Source organism: Alligator mississippiensis, chromosome 3, assembly GCF_030867095.1.
Source record: "Alligator mississippiensis isolate rAllMis1 chromosome 3, rAllMis1, whole genome shotgun sequence".
Taxonomy (NCBI): Eukaryota; Metazoa; Chordata; order Crocodylia; family Alligatoridae; genus Alligator; species Alligator mississippiensis.
This window is the reverse complement of record NC_081826.1, coordinates 127,317,063-127,336,279: the sequence shown is the minus strand read 5'-3', so window position 1 is coordinate 127,336,279 and position 19,217 is coordinate 127,317,063. Positions and strand designations below refer to the sequence as shown.

At 44.9% G+C, this 19,217-nt stretch overlaps 1 protein-coding gene across 2 annotated transcripts in view; it reads left to right on the top strand.

Annotated features, from left to right (window-relative positions):
- Nucleotides 1-19,217, top strand: part of NFX1 (nuclear transcription factor, X-box binding 1) — a 103,444-nt gene that overhangs the window by 346 nt on the left and 83,881 nt on the right. For both annotated transcript variants that reach the window (XM_019498477.2, XM_019498476.2), the window contains exon 2: nt 17,605-18,654. In XM_019498477.2, the coding sequence (XP_019354022.1) occupies nt 17,605-18,654 (1,050 nt within the window). The remainder of the gene's footprint in view (nt 1-17,604; nt 18,655-19,217) is intronic.

Here is a 19,217-nt window from a genome sequence, read left to right as displayed (position 1 = left end):
ACCATCCCATCACCTAACGGCCCCCTTTAATGACTGGATGGTTGCACAGGGTCGCACGCGATGACCCCGCCATGGGCCCCTCCCCTGCCCCGACACCCTGGTCCGGAGCTCGGGACTTTGCCAGTCTTGCTAGGAGCTGGTTTTTGGGGGACTTTTTTTTTTCCGTCCCAGAGGTGAATTGTAGACACGCCATCTTCCTGTCCTTGCTGTTCCATGGAGGGGCCACCGTGCCAATGGGAGGAGGTGGCCAGGGACTGTTGGCCGCCATCTGCTTTGGGTAGTGGGGCTGCAGGCCCACACTGAGGGGGCAGCCCTACAGGCATAGAGGAGTAGGGCTGGCCTGTTTGTCACCCTTTAAAATCATGTGGGGCCAGCCCCCCAAGTTTCTTCTGCCTCCTTCAGATGGGGAAGCTACAGGAAAAGGGGACAACAGATTCCTTGGGACAAATAATACAAAAACCAGGGATGGGAGTGCTGACTGTAAGTTCAAAACGGGAGTGCCAAGGGAGCACACCACAGTGCCCATTGGCCCTCAAACAAGTCCAGGGAGCCAGTGGGCACGGCCCACTGATACTGTGCTCAGAGACGGGAGAAGTAGAGCTGGAAGCGCCTCCAGAGCTCATCTAGTCAAGTGGTTCTCAACCTCTTTGGACTAGAAGCCCCCCTCCCAACTTGCAGCCCCCTGGCCCTGCCAGTGCCCCTCGCTCCTGACCCACAGTCCCCCACCTTCCCCTAGCCCTGCTGGTGCCCCCCACTCCTGACCTACAGCAGGGAGGGGTGTGCGGGGCAGGGGGAAGGAGGTACAGGGATGGCATAGCCTGGCCATCACCACTCTCCTCTGGCTGCCTGTGCCAGCTCCTGCTGGCAGGTCTGGCCAGACTGCAGCCCTGTGTCCTTTGTGGGCACAGAAATTAGAAGGAGGGGGATGTCCCCCCACTCCAATGTGTCACCCATTCTCTCCCCCCTGGCCCCCCGACTTGCCTGCGGGCAGCTATGGGAGCTGCTCTTTACCGCTGGTTGGCTGCTCTGTGTGTGTGTGTGTGTGTGTGTGTGTGTGCACATGCCATGGTGCCCTCTACCAGAACAGTGTACTCCCACTACCCGCAGCCCTATGCAGCCCCTTGCAAGCTGGAACGCTGCCAGCCTGTAAAGGCACACCTGTGGAAGGAGAAAACAGTGTCTTTTTTTTAGTGAACCTGGTGGTGGTGGCAGCAGCAGGCTCTGCTGGGGCACGGGCTGCCCCAGACAATGTGAGAGATCCCCCTTGTGCCACATCTGCAGATCCCCTGAAACTTGCTCATGGCCCCCCAGGGTGCTTTGGACCTCAGTGGAGAACCACTGATCTAGTCCAACCTCCTGCCTCAGGCAGGATCACCCCTTTCCAAACCATCCCATACAAACCATCATCTAAGCTCTACGTAAGACTGCTGTTGACTGACACAACACAGACCTGACACCCTAACCTGCCATAGGTAAAGCAAGGGAACCGCAGCAGCCAACGTCCTGCTTCTATAAAATGTTGGCAGTATACGTGTATGGGGTTGGGCATCGAAGATGAAAGCATGCAGCTGGTTTTTCCTGTGTTTCTGGTGCCCCCTACTCCTTTGCCTGTCTCGTTTTCCACAAATCAGACAGTGTGAAAGAGCAAGTCCTGGAGTTTGAGGGAGGACTAGATTGGGCTGGAAGTGCAGGCATGTTTCAATATAGTCCATGCTTCCATGCTCACACCTATTTTTCCACAGGACCTCTGCCTCGTGTGCAGGATAGAGGGTGCTTACCTTATAAGTTGCTGTTCACATTTTGATTTGTTTCCTGCCCCACACTCCTTGGCCTAGTACCTTATTTATGGCACATGAATCCAGATGGGTTCTGAAGGCGGAATTTCTGATTTCTTCGAGCTTTTCTAGGATGCGTGACACTGCAGTATCTGAGTGTGTTTCACAAGCATTAGTCCAGTCTTTGTGCGACAGCTGAGATGAGCTCCATTTTATAAGTGGTGAATTGAGGCAGACAGATCAACATAAAAAGCACTGGCTAAATAAGGCTGCTCAGTGGCGAGACTGGGACCTAATTTGCAGGGTATTTAGCATTGTGTAGCTTTTTACAGAGCACAGCTTCTTTACACAGTAACTCTGTGCCAGAAGCAAGAGTAGAACTCGAATGATCCAGGGGAGCATTCACTTTAACCATGGGACCATTCTTTCTTTCTGCAGTCCCTGGTCTTGTTTGCTACACACCGTTCAACATCTTCAGCAAATGGGGCAGGGGGCCTAGAATCAAGTCTCCTTCACTACCTAATCCTGACTAGTTCTCAGAGAAGCTCCATCTTGTGCCCTGAATGAGGTAGGGGTTCTGTGGAAAAAAAAATAGCTTATGATCATATAAATAAATACTGTACTGTGTCCACACACTCATCCTTAAGTCTTAATTTCTGAGTGCTTGACTTTGCAACCTTAATGATTTTTAATGTGTAGTCATCTTTCAGTGTGTGGGACAGCATGACCTTCTCTTCCTTTTTAATCTCTTTCTTGGTGCTGTTGAGAGAGAGCTAGACTAAGAAGCAAGGGCAAAAATTACACAGGCACTTGGGTATGGGGACGCAAAGTGTTCCTGCACCTATATTTCAAGCACTTGGTCTTGAGTATGGAATATATAAGTTCAAATTATGTGTGTTAAGTATCCCCATTTAAAGTATAAGGATTAGGCACCTGTAAATGGGATGAACAGCATAGCATACTGAGTGAAGGATACTTAAGCTAGTGAATAGGATACACAGTACAGAAATATGTCTGAAATCTTGTCTCTTTCCCAGACCCTTAGAGGTAGGTAGGCCTCTACCTCCCTGAAGTCCTGTGTTAAGTGCTTATCTCAGTCTGGCTTTGACAACCTGAAACTGCTGCTTGGATCTAGGAAACTAAGTGGTCATCCATTTGTTTACAGGCAACTGGTTCTTTCTTTAAAGCCTGTAGGAGTTATCTACTCCTTGCCCAGTTATCTTGTGAATAAAGCTCTTGCTGAAAATTGGGTGACCTGGGTAATGGGCCCTCATCAGCCTTGAGGGCATTGACATTTGCCAAGAGAGTATCCTAATGGCCATGCTGTGCACTAGGCAGGGCTGATGGCATCCTTCATCCCTTCTGTTGAAGTTGGGCAAATGTGTGGAAAGGAATACAGAAGTCATGGGACCAGAAAGACCAGCACAATGGGGTGTGACTTTGTCTTCCTTAGGACTTGGGGAGTCCTAGGGCATTTATACATGTACCTTTGTTTCAAAGTGCTGGAAATCCAGCACGTCAGAGCAGGCTCGATTTAATCGAATTTGCAGAGCATGCAAGCTGACACATCTGGCTCTGTTGCATGCATTTGGATCAATGATGAAATGCACATCAGCACGCAGAAAATGGCGGTGGTGCCCTTTTGAACTAAAACATCTTCATTGTGTTTTAGTTCAAAAGCACGCCAACGCTGTTTTCTCAGCACTGGTGCACATTTTGCCATTTATACAAATGCCCCCAGGTTCTGGCCTCTGCTTCAAGTTCAGTTCCTATAACTAATTCAATGACTAATGCACAAGTAGGCACCAGAACTGGTTAATTGTTTGTACAGGGATGCAACTCCTGGGCTCCATGTGCAGTCCCACAGGCATGGCCCTGTGTGCTTGATCTGGCATGTGGGTGCAATGCAGGGCCTGGTACTGGCATGTGGAACCTAAACTTTGAGCACCACTCACCATTTTTCTAATGCATCAAAAATGGAAAAAATCAGTAACAGTCTGAACCTGCTAAGCTATAGAATCATGTGAATAAATAAATATTTTAGAGTGTTCTTTTGGGCAGCAGAAAAGATGTACCAGTTGTATCGCAGAGGCTCTGCTTAGCTGCAAATCTACACGTCTTAGTGCTTATATCAAGCAATAAGAGTACACCTGTCTTAAGAAAATAACTGAAGTACAAATGAAAAGTTGACTAAAATCAGCAGTTGAAATCAAGGCTTTTCATCTGATGATTGAAATTGCCTTTATTTAAATAAAGTTCAGCCTGGTTAAGATAAAATAGAGATTTACAAAATTGTAGATGAACAGCTAAAATTAGTGAGGTGCTTGGAGGAGCTCAGGTTATGAGCTGACTTCGCTCTTTGTAGGTAGAAGGCAGGGAAGGGTGACACCTCAAAAAGTAACTTGTTCCGAAAGACACAAATATCCATTAGCGTGTTCATTTGTTGAACATGCTTATGAAAGCTGTTGCTTATGAAAGCTTATGCCTAAGGGTCTTCTTAAATTGTGGTTTCTCAGTTTTCGTGGAAACAGTGAAAAATGGCATTTCCTGTGATTTTGCATGGAATCACCTTAAAAAAAAAAAAAAAAAAAAAGCTTACTGGAATACAAAAAGTGCAGCAATTCCTCAGCCACAGAGCATCTGGTTTGAGAGAGCTACTGTGAGGCTGAGCTAGTGACATATAGGCTCTGTGAAGGCACCAGTCAGGAAAGCATAAGGGTTTCAGCACCATGTTTTAAGAAGCCAGATGCAATGCTGCAGTGTGAAAATGAGTGATTGGCTTCTCAGCTAGTCAGTAGCAGGGGGTAGGGTTGCCTTAAAAAGACCACGAAATTGGCTCTGTATGCCACGAGCAGCCTGCGAAAATTAGTTTGTTTCGCTGTGATTTAGGTAGGTCCTGACTTATCCCCTTCTGAACAAGTTAGTCTCTCAGGTGCCACCCTGCCCTGCTTTCTGTCCAACTACACTAACATGTCCAGCTACCTCTCTCTCTCTTTTCTCTCTCTTTTTGAGCAGGCTCCCTTAAAGACACTGTCATAGAAACATTTGGGGACCTAATCACTATCTCTTTACCTTGTATTTCCTGTTTTGCTTTGGGTAGCTCTGTTTTCATTCCTTTACTGATCTGAGTGATCTCTACCATGCAGTGGTATAGCTGAAGGGATAGCATGTGAGTGAAGACCAGTCAGTACGACATCTGAATGCCATTAACTACAGACAATGGCTCATGAATTTTCCAGTAGCTTCCTGCAGTTGTTGAATGGGATGTATTGATAACAGAAGAATAAGAATCTGTAGTCAGTACTTGGGCAGCAGAGGAGAAATTGATCATCGCTGGATCGCATGAAGTTCAAGAGTAAGATCTTCTGTAGTTCACAGCTTTCGATTTAATGTGTGCCACTACGTTAAGGCAGGATATTGCACAGTGCCCCATGTCACCCCAGGGTGCTGTGTCACTGGTTGAGAATCATTGTTGTAAGGCCCACAGGGATTGTTGTGAGCTTATCACATAACACTGACTTCCCTGAGCTCATTCCTGTGCTATGTCCAGGAGCCTTGGCTGAGTTGGAGGATGGCTTTCAGGGAAGAAAAGCATCCTTCCCTGATTTCAACCTTCCGAGTGAGGGAAGAGCAGTCAGTATGACATCTGAATGCCATTAACTACAGCCAATGGCTCATGAATTTTCCAGTAGCTTCCTGCAGTTGTTGAATGGGATGTATTGATAACAGATGAATAAGAATCTGTAGTCAGTACTTGGGCAGCAGAGGAGAAATTGATCATCGCTGGATCGCATGAAGTTCAAGAGTAAGATCTTCTCTAGTTCACGGCTTTTGATTTAATGCGTGCCACTATGTTAAGGCAGGATAATGACGTCCTGCAGTTAATGGTATTGAATGCTATGGAAAGAACCAGTCATTTGAAGATGCCGGTTGCGGTCCTGTCACTGGACAAAGAAACTGGTTGGTCTGAAACGTAATTTGCTGGGTCTGTGTTCTTGAAATCGAGGAGGTATAGTCAAATAAAGCTCTTAATTAACAAAGCATGCTTCCTAACGTTAACACTATATATTAGGAATGGACTTCGTCCTTTTTTTCTTTCTGGTCTTTAGTACAGTGATGTTTCTTTCTTACGTTCTGCTTTTTCTCTGTTTGCTTTTAGTCTGTCTTCATTCAGTGTTCTCATTCTGTTGTTTTATTTCATGTAGTCTGTCCTCTAGGTAATTAAAGCACAACACATAATGGTCTTTTGAAATGTTTTATTAGATTTGGCATACTGATACCATAACAAAATATGTTACTTGGATGCCTGATTGCTGTGAGATGATTCAAATATCTCAATTTATTTTAAAAGGTTCAATTTATAGGGTTTTTTAAACTTAAGGTTTACTTTTTCAGATGGTTTTTTTTTTTAAAAGCAAATTAGGGTGTTTTTCCCCCCCCAGTAACACTTTTTCATCAGCTTAAAATACTATTTTCTCCATTTAAAAAGTGTTCTCACATGAAACTGTGACATCTCTGCAGTTAGCACTGCAAAATAATATTTAATGTCATGGCAGAATGGGTGCATGACCATAGTCAAAGTTGCCTAGAAGTTTTCAGTTTTATTATCTTCAACCTAAGAATATTATGTTCTTGCTGAAAATATTTCATGTTGAAATGTGCAACATTTACAAACTAATTTATAATTTTCTGTGTATTTGTTGTAGGTGAATTACTTTGTGAAATATTTGTTTAAACCTCTTCTGAAAGATACTTCTGTATCCTCAGCCTTTCTTTTTAAATCCTTTTTCTAAACAGGACAAAAGGGCCATGTCCAGATGAGTGCAGACGTGTGGTATGTAATACCATCTGCGGTGCCATGCACTGCACATGCAGGCGTGCCCCACACTGCTGCTTTGCAGCGCGGGGGTATTTTTTGACCCCAGGAGATCCCAGCAGGGTGGCGCACATGGCAGCAGTGCACACTGCCCAAAACCAGAACCTTCCCAGCCAGAGCCACTCTCTGGCTGCTGGCCAGGCTTCCTGCTGCAGGAGCCACCGTGGCTGCAGCTCCCGGATGCCCTTGGGACCCCAGGTAAGCTGCTGGGGCCAGCAAAGTTGCTTGCCCCAGCCTCCCCTACTCCACCCTGGGGTAACCTGGTGCGCACCAGAGTGTGCATGCCACAGGTGTTTCCCGAGGACAAGTAGTGGCACAAGGTATGCCACTGCTGTTTGTCCCTGGGGAAATGCATGTTTCCGCTTGTCTGGATGCAGCCAAGAAGTTTGAATTAAAGCTGCTAGTTAGCATGCCTCTGAAATTATAGCCAATACTTATTGTATTGTCTTGTTTTCATAATATTTTGGTAGTGGTGGTGGTTTGAGCATTCTGGGGAAAAGCATCAATTTCATATAGTAGTGCTCATCAGATCTGTGGATATATATATATTTTTTAGATACCTGCCAAGGAAAAAATGGTTCCCATTTTTGTGGGAGGTCTAGAATTCAACAGAATTGTTCATATTTTTTTAAGGTGTTCAGAATTTCTAATTTAATTCTTGTTGTTTATTGTTGCATGTGTTTGAAAGCACTTTCCGATTAGTCATTTTCACAGCTCTAGGGTTGTTAGATTTAAGTTCTGTTAAATAATTTGGAGACCGGGTTCAAAATGTAAATGTGTGACTATGATTTAGACAACTAATTTAAAAAACAAAAAACAAACCCAGTCTGAATTTATAACTTTTTTTAGAAAAATAAAACTTCTTTTTTTTTTTTTTTTTTCAAGCTCATATACCATATGCATTTAGGAGCACTTTTCAATTATTTTTGGTGTGAATTACTTATTTTGTCAACTACGGATACTGTAATGCTGTCACTTAGAATCTGATGGCTTTAATAATAGAATATGCTTTTTAAAAAGGAAGAAAAGGTTGTGCTCATTGAATCTTTGCCTCTTTGAATAGCACACATATAAAATAGGAAATTCAGGAACAAAACTTACCCTTTCTCATCATCCTATTTTAAAAATTAGCATCTGTGTTAGAGCTTGAATGATTCACTCGGGTGATTGTTGAGGCATTTGCTTTACAGGGTACCAGTACTCAGATCACTTGCAGTTCATCAGTGGTCTTACACAGGTGATCAGAGAAGCTGCGTCTTTTGAAATAAAAGGTGCAGCTGTAGTCCTGTGCAGCTGTGCGCTGTGGCTGTATTTATATAATATTCATAGGAAGGTTAGCAACCTGACTAACCACGTGAAGCATTTGGGTTCTACTGGAGAAGGTTAAAGTTTATTTTACTTGTCTTATTATTAGAAATGTAATTGTTTTATCTTTACAAAATTGCACCCAGTACTTAGCCCCAAATAAAATGTGGCGTGATAATTTTTCATTTTTTGTTTTAAAGCAGTGCATATTATTAAACCATATTTGTTGCACTTGTACAAAGTTGCAGTCCTGTCCCCCCTCACTCCAGTCGTCTTTACATCACGATACATGATACAGCTTGTCATGTGGTGATTTGGTGACTTGTCTGTGCTACCTTCCAGACTCTCCCTTGCAAGTCAGCTAGAGCGGTGGTTCCCAACCTTTTTTGTACCAGGACCCATTCATAAACATCAATGGCTAGTTCTGTCCCAGTGCCCATCACTCCTGACCCACTGCCCCCAGCCCCCCAGTGTTTGGGTTGGGGTGGACCCAAACAGCCCCTTGCAAGAAAACTGTCAGCTGGCTAGGGAAAAGCCACCGTTTCCCATGCTTTTCTTTCATAGATTTCATAGACATTAGGGTTGGAAGGGACCTCGGAAGATCATCAAGTCCAGCCCCCTGCCTGAAGGGCAGGAAGTCAGATGGGGTCATAGGATCCCAGCAAGATAAGCATCTAATTTACTCTTGAAGGTGTTCAATGTAGGTGCTTGAACCACCTCCGATGGCAGCCTATTCCAGACCTTGGGGGCTCGGACAGTAAAAAAAATCTTCCTTATGTCCAGCCTGAAACAGTCTTGCATTAGTTTAAAACTGTTCGACCTCGTCATCCCTTGGGGCGCCTTGGTGAACAAATGTTCCCCCAGATACTGGTGGTCGAGTACAAGGGGAGAATGACGTCCCAGGATTTGCTTGAGAAGCATCTATGGACGCAAGCCAGCGTTTTGGTCGCTTTACTAGCCGCAGCATCGCATTGCAGGCTCATGTTTATCTTGTGGTCAATGATGACCCCCAAGTCTCTTTCCTCCATAGTGCTAGCCAGTGTAACACTGCCGAGCCTGTAGGGATGCTAGAGGTTTTTCCTCCCAAGGTGGAGAACCTGGCATTTTTCAGTGTTAAACACCATCAGGTTCTCATCCTCCCATTTGCTAAGCCTGTCCTGACTTTTGGTGTGGATGCTTTGCCCCAAAGTTTGGTGTCATCAGCAAACTTGGCCAGTCTGCTTCGGACTTCAATGTCCACATCATTAATGAAGATGTTGAACAATATGGGTCCAAGGACAGAGCCTTGGGGGACCCCACTGGTCACAGGGCACCATGATAATTTACTTCCATCAACCACCACCATCTGGGTCTGACCACAGAGTCAGTTTCCCAGCCAGCAGATCATGGTGAACCCAAGGCCACAATTGGCCAGTTTTGCCAAGAGTTGATCATGGGATACCAGATCAAAGGCTTTTTTGAAGTCAAGATATATGACATCAATCTTCTCTCCCTTGTCCAGGTGATAGGTCACCTGGTCATAGAAGGAAATGAGATTGGTCAAGCAAGACCTACCTGCAACAAACCCGTGCTGGCTATCCCTCAGGATGTTGGCGTCGGCCAGTCCATTAAAGATGGCCTCTTTAATAAAGTTTTCTACGACCTTCCCCAGGATAGAGGTCAGGCTGATGGGCCTATAGTTTGCTGGATCCACTTTCCTCCCTTTCTTGAAGCTAGGCACCACATTGGCCTTCTTCCAGTCTTCAGGCAGTACACCAGAGCGCCAGGAGTTTTCAAAGATCCGTGCCAGGGGCTGGGCTATGATGCTCGCCAGCTCCTTGAGTACCCTGGGGTGTAGATTGTCAGGGCCGGCTGACTTGAAGGTATCCAGCCTCTCAAGGTGTTCCTTCACGAGGTCAGCATTGATGGAGGGCAGGGGATCTCCCTCGCCCGGACCTCCCTGTCCTGTAGTGGGCATGAGCGTCCCATGGGACTGATGAAAGACCGACGCAAAGTACCCATTTAATAGGTTGGCTTTTTCCTGGGCGTCAGTTGTCCCATCTGGTTCAGCAGAGGTCCAGTGTTGTCCTTGCTTTTCCTCCGGCTCCCCACATAAATGAAAAAGGACTTTTTAATTGTCCTTGATGCTCGAAGCTAGTTGGCTTTCCTGGTTTGCTCCCTACAGGACCGGACCAGTGCAGAATATTCCTCCTTGGAGGTGAATCCCATCCTCCATCCTTTGTAGGCCTTTTTTTTTAGATTCAGGAGGTCTGCTAGATCCCTAGAGAGCCAGGGGGGCTGCTTTGCCCTCTTGCTACCTTTCCTTCGAGATGGAATAGAATTAGCTTGTGCATTGAGGGTTGCTCCCTTGTGGAGCAACCACTCTTCCTGGACTCCCCTCCTCTTCTTTAAAGGAGAAACTATTTTTAAAGTTTGTTCATGACCCTTTCGTATATTCTTGCGACCCACTTTTGGGTCACGACCCACAGATTAAGAAATGCTGAACTAGAGGAAGCTGCTTGCTTCATTCTGCTTCTCTCAATAGTATTCTTTAGTGGAATACATCATTTTATTTAATGTAGTGTCAGCTAGCGTGAAGCCAATGTTTGGGTGATCTGCGTGGTGATGAAATTGTAGGTCAGCGCACGAAGAACAGAAAAAGTTGTGAGAATGATACATCTGGCTTGAAATTTAAAGCAGGTGTGATCAGTACTGAATCCATAGCTGTTTGGTTTGTTACCAGATATCCCAGAGGTAACTTGCACAGTGTTTTTATGATAGAAGGGAAACCTGCTTTATGAACCTGGAGAATCGGAGCACTGAGCTGAATTGAAATGTGCTTATGCTGCTGGGATTTTAGGTTCTTTAAACATGGCTGTGGAAGTGAGATGATTTGTCAGGCTTGAGGAGGTATCTGACAAAGAGCTCTGTTGGCAATGCAGTTTTTATTATAAATATTTATGTGACTGCTTTTGGAGGCCATAAGTTTAGAGAAGGTTTTCTGGGTTCTTGCGAATTTTGCCTTCAGTGATCTTTAAGTCAGAAGTAGAAGTTTTTTTCTTCCTTGCTTTGTTTTGCCACTTCTTATTTGGCTTCATCTCTTGACTGCATTTCCCACTGTTTTTGGTGTGACTGCATCTACCTTGAGGGTTTTTGCTGGCATGTCAGTGTCATTTCCCATTCACTTATGTTAATGTTATGTTAAAATGCTTAAAACTAATTTGCAAAGGCAAGGAAAAAACGCGTTTGGGTGAGGCCAAAGTGTTTAATCTGTACAAGAGTTAGTTGCATGCATATGAGGACTACATGAAGAGTATGAGCTTCTGTGTCTATGCAGGGAAATGATATGCGACTGCAAGGTTGAAGGACTTGCTTTCCAAAATGTTTTCATCTGCTAGGGAGAGGAGGATAAGGGCTAAAATTACTATCTCCACTAGATTTATAAATCCATGAGTGCTTACAGAAACAAGTCGTGAAACATTTCCAAGTGTAATGGGTTTGGAAACATTTCAAAAGTAAATCATTTCAGTTGCGAGACATGCATATAGCCGCTGTTGTGCCTGGTGGCTGGAATGCTTCAAGCCTCTGCCTTCCAGCCAGGAACACGACAGGAGGTTGCAACTACCTGTGGCTTATCCCCTTCTGGATTCTGATACTCCAGTCCTAATTTCCCCCAAACCTCTCCTCTCCCCCTGTCAGAGGTACAAGGATTTAGAGGTGAATGGGGTTGGAGAACCTGGCAGCGGCAATGGTCTGAAAACCTAACAGCACCTGCCAAGCTGCCTACCCTGCTTCTGCCTCCCTTCCTCTGGGATTGGGGGAAAGAGAGCACTTTTGAGAACCCTGTCCCTCATTCAGATGTAAAAAGAAGTAAAATATTTTAGGATAGGAATATGATTAAAACAAAATAACAAAGTACTATTTTAGAGCACTTCAGTGACATTTGGAATTTTTCAAAGGGCATGCACACGTCTGTATTTGAACCATTTCCATTTTTATTTCTGGCTGTACACTTCTGTCTGTGGCAGCTGCTAGTGGCTTTATAGCACTTGCTTTCTATCCCTGGTGGTTCAAAAATACACTTTAACCCCCATACATCTATCTAGGTTTGGAACTAGCCAAGGGCTGAGCACAGATAGTCCGGGATCTCTAACTAATATAACTTTTTTGTTCCTTGAGACCCTCTTGTTATAGCTTTGGCTCAGTGGAATTTCATCATTTAACAAAATCCAGAAACCCTATTTATTACTCTTGTGATGGGTGAGGGGTTCTTAGCAGTTCAACGTGCCACCATAGCATCTCTACTTAAACATTAATGTATGCAGATACATACATGTTTCTCAACCTTGTTAGTCCCAAGGTACCCCTTGAAAAATGCCAGCTCTTAGCTTTCACTCTTTTCTTGACTATGGAAAAATAATAGGGGTATGGAAAAAAACTGAGGACAGGAGGGCAATCCAGGCTGACCTTGACAGGCTCAGGATATGGGCGGACGAGAACTTGATAGTGTTTAATACTGAAAAATGCAAGGTTCTCCACCTTGTGAAGAAAAACCCGCAGCATGCTTATAGGCTTGGCAGTGCTACGCTGGCTAGCACTACGAATAAAAGGGACTTGGGGGGTCATGATTGACCACAAGATGAACATGAGCATTCAGTGTGATGCTGTGACTAGTAAAGCAAACACAACACTGGCTTGCATCCATAGATACTTCTCAAGCAAATCCCAGGATGTCATTCTCCTGTTGCATTTGGCCTTGGTGAGGCCACAGCTGGAGTACTGTGTCCAGTTTTGGGCTCCACAATTCAAAAAGGATGTGGAGAAGATTGAGAGAGTCCAGAGGAGAGCCACATGCATGGTCAGAGGTCAGGAAAACAGACCTTATGATGAGAGGCTGAGAGCTATGGGACTCTTCAGCCTGGAAAAGCACAGGCTCAGGGGTGATCTGAGGTAACGTCTGTTCACTAGAGCGCCCCAAGGGATGACAAGATCGAACGGTCACAAACTCCTCCATGACCTTTTCAGGCTGGACATAAGGAAGAACTTCTTTACTGTCTGAGCCCCCAAGTTTTGGAATAGACTGCCACTGGAGGTGGTTCAAGCACCTACTTTGAACGCCTTCAAGAGACATTTGGATGTTTATCTTGCTGGGCTCCTATGACCCCTGCTGACTTCCTGCCACCGGGGCAGGGGGCTGGACTTGAAGATCTTCTGAAGTTCCTTCCAGCCCTAATGTCTATGAAATCTATGAAATAGAGCATTTTTTCTATTGCAAAGACCACAAAAGGTCATAATGTTTTTGAAATCTCTGGGTTTATTTTGTGACTTATATGTATGTGTTTGCACACCTACTAGTGCTAATATTGCACATCATCCTTAAAAGGATCTCATGGCACCCCAGAATACTGTCACACTCTGGGTGAGAATCACTGACATAAATGATTGGTGACTTCAACAACAAACATCTTTTCCTTCAATGTTGTTCATATGCACATCTTTACTGTGGGTGTGCATATGGCTCAAGCACTCCAGCTTAGAAGCTTTTGACATAGCAATACCTATATTGCATGCCGTGCCCCTTCTGTGTCCATTCTGGTGCTCTGAGCCAAGAGCTGCTTCTCAGTTCTCTCAACCTATTTTGCTGTGGATGGAGTGCTTCTGGGTTGTCCTTTCTGCTTACAAACTTCATGAAGCCCTGCTGGGAGAGAGACTGCTGTTTTGATTTCCCTACTCTGGGTAGAGAGAGAGAGAGTCAGCCTGGAATATCACCTGCCCAAAAATCACTCTTAAGCGATCGGTAAGGAGACAAACAACAGAAAGATTTATTATAAGAACAGAACAAACATAAGAAACCAGTAACCATATGTTGGCATTCAGATGGAGGCGGCATACCCACATTCAAATAATCTGGGAGTATTCTCCCAGGTTTGCTCTCCTAGTAGAGAAATTTACCCAGAGCCACATGGATAATCATTTGAGTGCTGAGGCTCTGAAGAATGAAGAGCTTGCAGTACTGATACTGTGCAACCAGAGGGGGAGTGGGAGGGTGGGGGCAGAATCTCAAATGCTTTGCAGGCTCCCTTAGTCCACCTGGCAACAGCTCTGGTTGGCTGACACACACTGCCCATGCTTAGCCTGCGTTTTCCTGTAGCACAACTTGGGGAATGTGAAGGGGGTATGTTCTGCTTTCTGCTGGAGCAGCAGTCTAGCAAGGGACATGCTGTCTCCCTGGGAGGAAGGGGTGAATGTTGGAGGATTGTTCTCTTCTGAGACAAGCTATAGCATGTACAGACAATTGCTTTCCCAGGAGAAACTCTCCTGGGAGTGATTAAACCCCAGGTTATTTTTCTCCTGGAGTGACTGTTTTTTCAGCAGGGCAAAAAAAAGCCTGAACATCTATACATTTGTGTTTTTTCCTGGGAGAGCAGTGAACATAGAAGAGTAAAAGTAAATAAGAGTAAATATAAGAAAATACCAGAACATTGCCCTGTTGTTATCCTGTACCTTAAATCCAAGTTGCGGTTTCTAGCCAGCTTCACAGGTGTAAATGCAGACCTTGCCTCTGACCCTTCTCATCAGGGCTTCCTGCATCTCCCCATCACCTTGCTTTTCTCAGCCTCCTTGGCTGGGGGACTGTAGCCTCCCCACCTTGTACCTGGGAAGACTGAAGACAAAGCCATAGTCTCTTGGCAGGCCTAAATATCTTTGTCATTCTGGCTATTCATGTATGTTGCCCCTTTATTTCTAAGATGTGCTCACACTACCAGTAACTTCCTGCTCTCCGAAGGTACACGTACAAAATTGCATCTTATTTAGGTGCTTAGATTTGCTTTTCTCTCCCCTGAGTGGCCAGGTGTTATTCTTTCAGCTCTTCTTTCAAAATGTATATTTATCACTGTTTGGCCAGACCCAGGCTTCTTGCTTTTTAGCAGGTTGGCGTGGAGGACTAGTAAACAAACCAAGTCACTGTTACTTTCCCCAGGCCTGCTTGCTGAGAGGGGGCTTTAATCAGACTTGCTGTCCTTGTGTCAACACCCTGGATGCCATATAGGTCTTGAAGTAGAGCAGGCATGCTCTGACTCTCCAGGCCAGAGACAACCTTATCTGTAGCAGAAAGGGCATATTTATCTTGCCATGTAGACCAGATTTAGGAATTGGTGTCACTTGAGATTAAACTCTCCTGATGATAAAAAATTCCATGTTGATCGTTTTACAATATCTGTTGGAACTTAATGGATGGATAAGTCTGCGCTCTTATCTTGGACCACTGACCTCCACTACACACACACTGACATATGTTTTTTCACACAGCAGGCCTGAGGTTCTTCAAGTCCGGACTAGAATCTTCTCTCCAGGGAGATACTTTCATCCCTGTTAGTACCAGAGAGTGGTACTTAAGTCCTTCATGGGAGTACCTTCCCATTGAGCCCTTGGCAAAATTCTGTTTCCTCTAAGACAGTGGTCATCAACCAGTGGATCTCGATCCACCAGTAGATCTTGGAGTTGATCCGAGGCTGGGGTTTCCCCAGTCCAGTCCAGTAGGTCAGTCTGCGGGGGAGGGAAGGGACGGGGGCTAGATCAAGGCCCCCGTGGTGAGGGACAATGCCGCAGAGGCAGAAGGGGTAAGTTGAGTTGGGGCCCTGGCCAGGTAGGACTTACCTGCTGGGCAGGTGTACCCCAAATAATTTTTTCTCCCTCTGCCTTGATCTGCCCCCCCCCCCCTTCTCTCCCCATAGACTTACCTGCTGGGCGGGGGGGTGGCACATGGTAGATATTGGGTTGCTTTTAAATGTTAGAGGTGATCTCCTACTTAAAAAGGTTGGAGACCACTAATCTAAGAGAATGGCTTTCTAAGTAGTGATCTCTTTGGGAAAGGGGATGTGTGAAATCCAGGTGCCTCTGGTGGCTTCCCCTTACATGGGGATCTGTCCTAAATTTTTACCAAAGTTGGTCACTAAATTCCACCTTAACCAGACAATTCAACTTGCTGGTGTTCTTTCTGAAGTTTTGTTCCTTGCAAACTGAGACACTGTTACATTGCTTGACAACAACAGAATCTCGTCTTTCGACTTGCACAGGACTAAGCCTTTTAAGATCTTGGAGGCTGTTTTTCTCCTTAATCAAGGGATTAAAGGGTATAGCACTCTAAGGTGAAAAGAATGTCTCATCTGATGTTGGATTGCCTCAGAACAGTTATAGCATCACTAATGTGGAATTGTAAGCAGTGTCAGAGCCTGTTATACCAAGCCCAGGCAACTCTTGTTTGCTTCCTTGCAAAACCACCTGTCTGCAGGGCTTGACAGCTGGAGCCTGGTTACCTGCTTTGCCAATGACACAGTTGTTGCAGAAGCCTTGTGGGCAAGTCTTGCTTTTGGTAAAGCCAAACCTTCACTCACTGTCTGCTTGACAATCCAAAGCAGTGCCCATATACCTGGAAGTACTTATCATAGTGAATGTCCTTATGGATAGTCACTCAAAGAAGAAAGAAGTATAGGAGGTTTTCAGGGTGTGGTATTCATGTTATAGCTGCATTCCACCTTCTTGCTTTTCCTCTGCATCTAGCGCCTGAGGTTGTGAGGGGAAAGGAGCGCCAGAAGCCTGTACTGCCTTTTATACCCTCAACATGGAGCACAAGGAAGCATAGCACCAGGGTACATGGCATGGGTACTTCCAAGGCAAAAGTTTCCAAGCTTGAGGTGCATGAGTGGCCATCGTGAGGACATGGATATGGGCAACATCTTGAAGAACTCTAGTTATACGGAATCTTTTTTTCCATTAAAAATCCCTAGGATGTTCAGTAACAAAATACGAAATTTAAGTTGTCTTGGTGTAGTGTGCCATTACTGAATGTCAGGCAAAGCGGTATTTATACATTTGAATTGTACTGCGTAAGAAGGAGCCTTCTTTACGATCAAGCATTTTGCCCATTTTGCAGAAGGAACATTGCTTTTCTCAGATTTCACAGATCTTCTCACAATGCCAGATGGAATCAAGGTACAGGGGTTTTCTTGTCACTTGGACTGGAGAAGGCATGGATTTAATTAGATAAGTTTGTGCTAACAGCATACGCAGTGCATCACTGAAATGAGGTATACTATGTTTCTCAAGGTATACATGCACCTCTTTCCTTTCATTTCACGCATGAGGGTCAGGCAGAGAGGGACAGTCCTTACCAGCCTACATCCTTCCAGGCTCATGGGTGTGATTTCCCTGAATGCATCATCTGAACCACAGCTCTGCCAGGCTGAACAGTTATGCCTAATATAGTGAATGCAGCTGGATTGCCTGGAGACGATTTTCAATGGCTATTGCCAAAGCCAGAGGCAGAGTTAAGGTTACAAATGTGAATGCTTTAACTCTCCCTTTCCAGGTTTTGAGAAATTCAGATATTGGTAAACTTGACATTTTTATGGTTGCAAGATATAGCAGGCAACCCTAAATTTATTAACACAGTTTTCCTGTACTGAAGAAATTAGAATACATGCACACGCATGCTGTCTTATTTAAAACCTAATTTCTGGATATTAGTCCTATTCATGGAGTCTAGTGTGTAAAGCAGCTGCCCTGTTCAGCCCATTGTGTGTATAGTAAATTTTTTTATGGTACATCACAGGAAAAATGCTTAAATGTTTTAAACAACTCTGTCTCATTTTATTTTATACTTTCTAGGTACTTTGCATTTCAATCCAGAAGCAGCTGACTTCATTCCAAGAGACAGACAGACTTCTGATCGAAATTGGAGAAATCAAGGTAGACTGGAATCTAACAGGAACCGGAGCAGAAATAATTTACCATCTCCAAGTCAATCTTCTGATAGAGGCACTGATTATGAAAGCTCTTCTACAAAGCAACAGGACTTTTATAGTCCAGAGACTCAGTGTAGGAGCCAACAAGATTTTCCTCAGTTTGCTAGTACCAGTAAAAGTCACAAGAATCATAGTTTCCAAAACCAGCGATGGCATAGATCAAGAAGTGATAGGACATATACTAGAAATCGGGTGAGGCAAGCACCAACTGATGGCACAGCAGACCCAACAATTTTAGATACTACAGTGGTTCCGGGGAGGAGAACACTTCCTAGAGAATACAATGACTTTTGTTCTTCAGATAGTGACAAAGAGGTACCTAATGCAGATAACAGAGGAGCAAAGCCAAAGAAAACACATCTGATGCATGTGTCGGGAAGAGGGTACAGAGAGAAGGCGAAGCACTCACATGATCGAGATAGGAGGGTGACCTCTAAACAGAAGGATATGACGTTTCAAAATGTCCCACCTTTGGACCTGACTCAGTCTGATTCCTCAGAGGCATCTGTTGGAAAACCATTTTATGATGGATGTGCTGGGAGTGGTGATGAACAGAAAAGATACACGTTTTCAAACAAAAAATATCCTAGGAAGTCTACGTGGAATAAACCCCAGCCAGATAAAGACCTTCAGAAAAGGCAAGATACACACCGTTGCAAAAATGTAAAAGTAAAGAAGTCTTCTGTGACTCACACTCCAAGAGATAAAATTAGTGAGAGGAAAAAAGAATCATCTCACACGGGTGATCACAACTCGACCAGCGTAACACAGATGCACCAGCCAACTGACTCAGTCAAACGTAGTGGAAGAAAGCTCCCCTTACAGGAGGGACATGTATCCTCCCTTCATTTCAGCAAGATGCAGTATTGGAAGAAGCAAAGTGATGTGCCAAAGAACAAGGAAACTCATACAGGTAAGTGTTCTGGATTGCTTTAGCCTTCCAAATGAAAGGCCTGGGTCCTAAAAGATGCTGAATAATATCTTTCATTGAAGCTGATTAGTTAAGCAGCTTGAGGCCACATCTGGAATGCCGTGTCCAGTTTTGGGCTCTCCACTTCAGAAAGGATGTGGACAAGTTGGGGAGAGTCAAGTGGAGGGCAACAAAAATGACTAGGGGACTGGGGCACATGACTTGTGGAGGAGAGGCTCAGGGAACTGGGCTTATTTAGGCTGGAGAAGAGAAGACGTGGAGGGTGACGGATTTAATAGCAACCTTCAACCTCCATGAAGGGTGGTTCCAAAGCGGGTAGAGCTAGATTATTCTCAGTGGTGGCAGGTGACAAGAAGGAGCAATGGTCTCAAGTTGCAGCAAGGGAAGATTAAGTTAGATCTTAGGTTGGGGTGGGCAAAATGCGGCCTGGGGGCCAGATGTGGCCTGCCAGGCCATTCTATCCAGCCTGCGGGGCCCCTAAAAAATTTAGAAAATGAATATTAATCTTCCCTGGGCTGCCTATCATGCGGCACTTGATGGCTTGC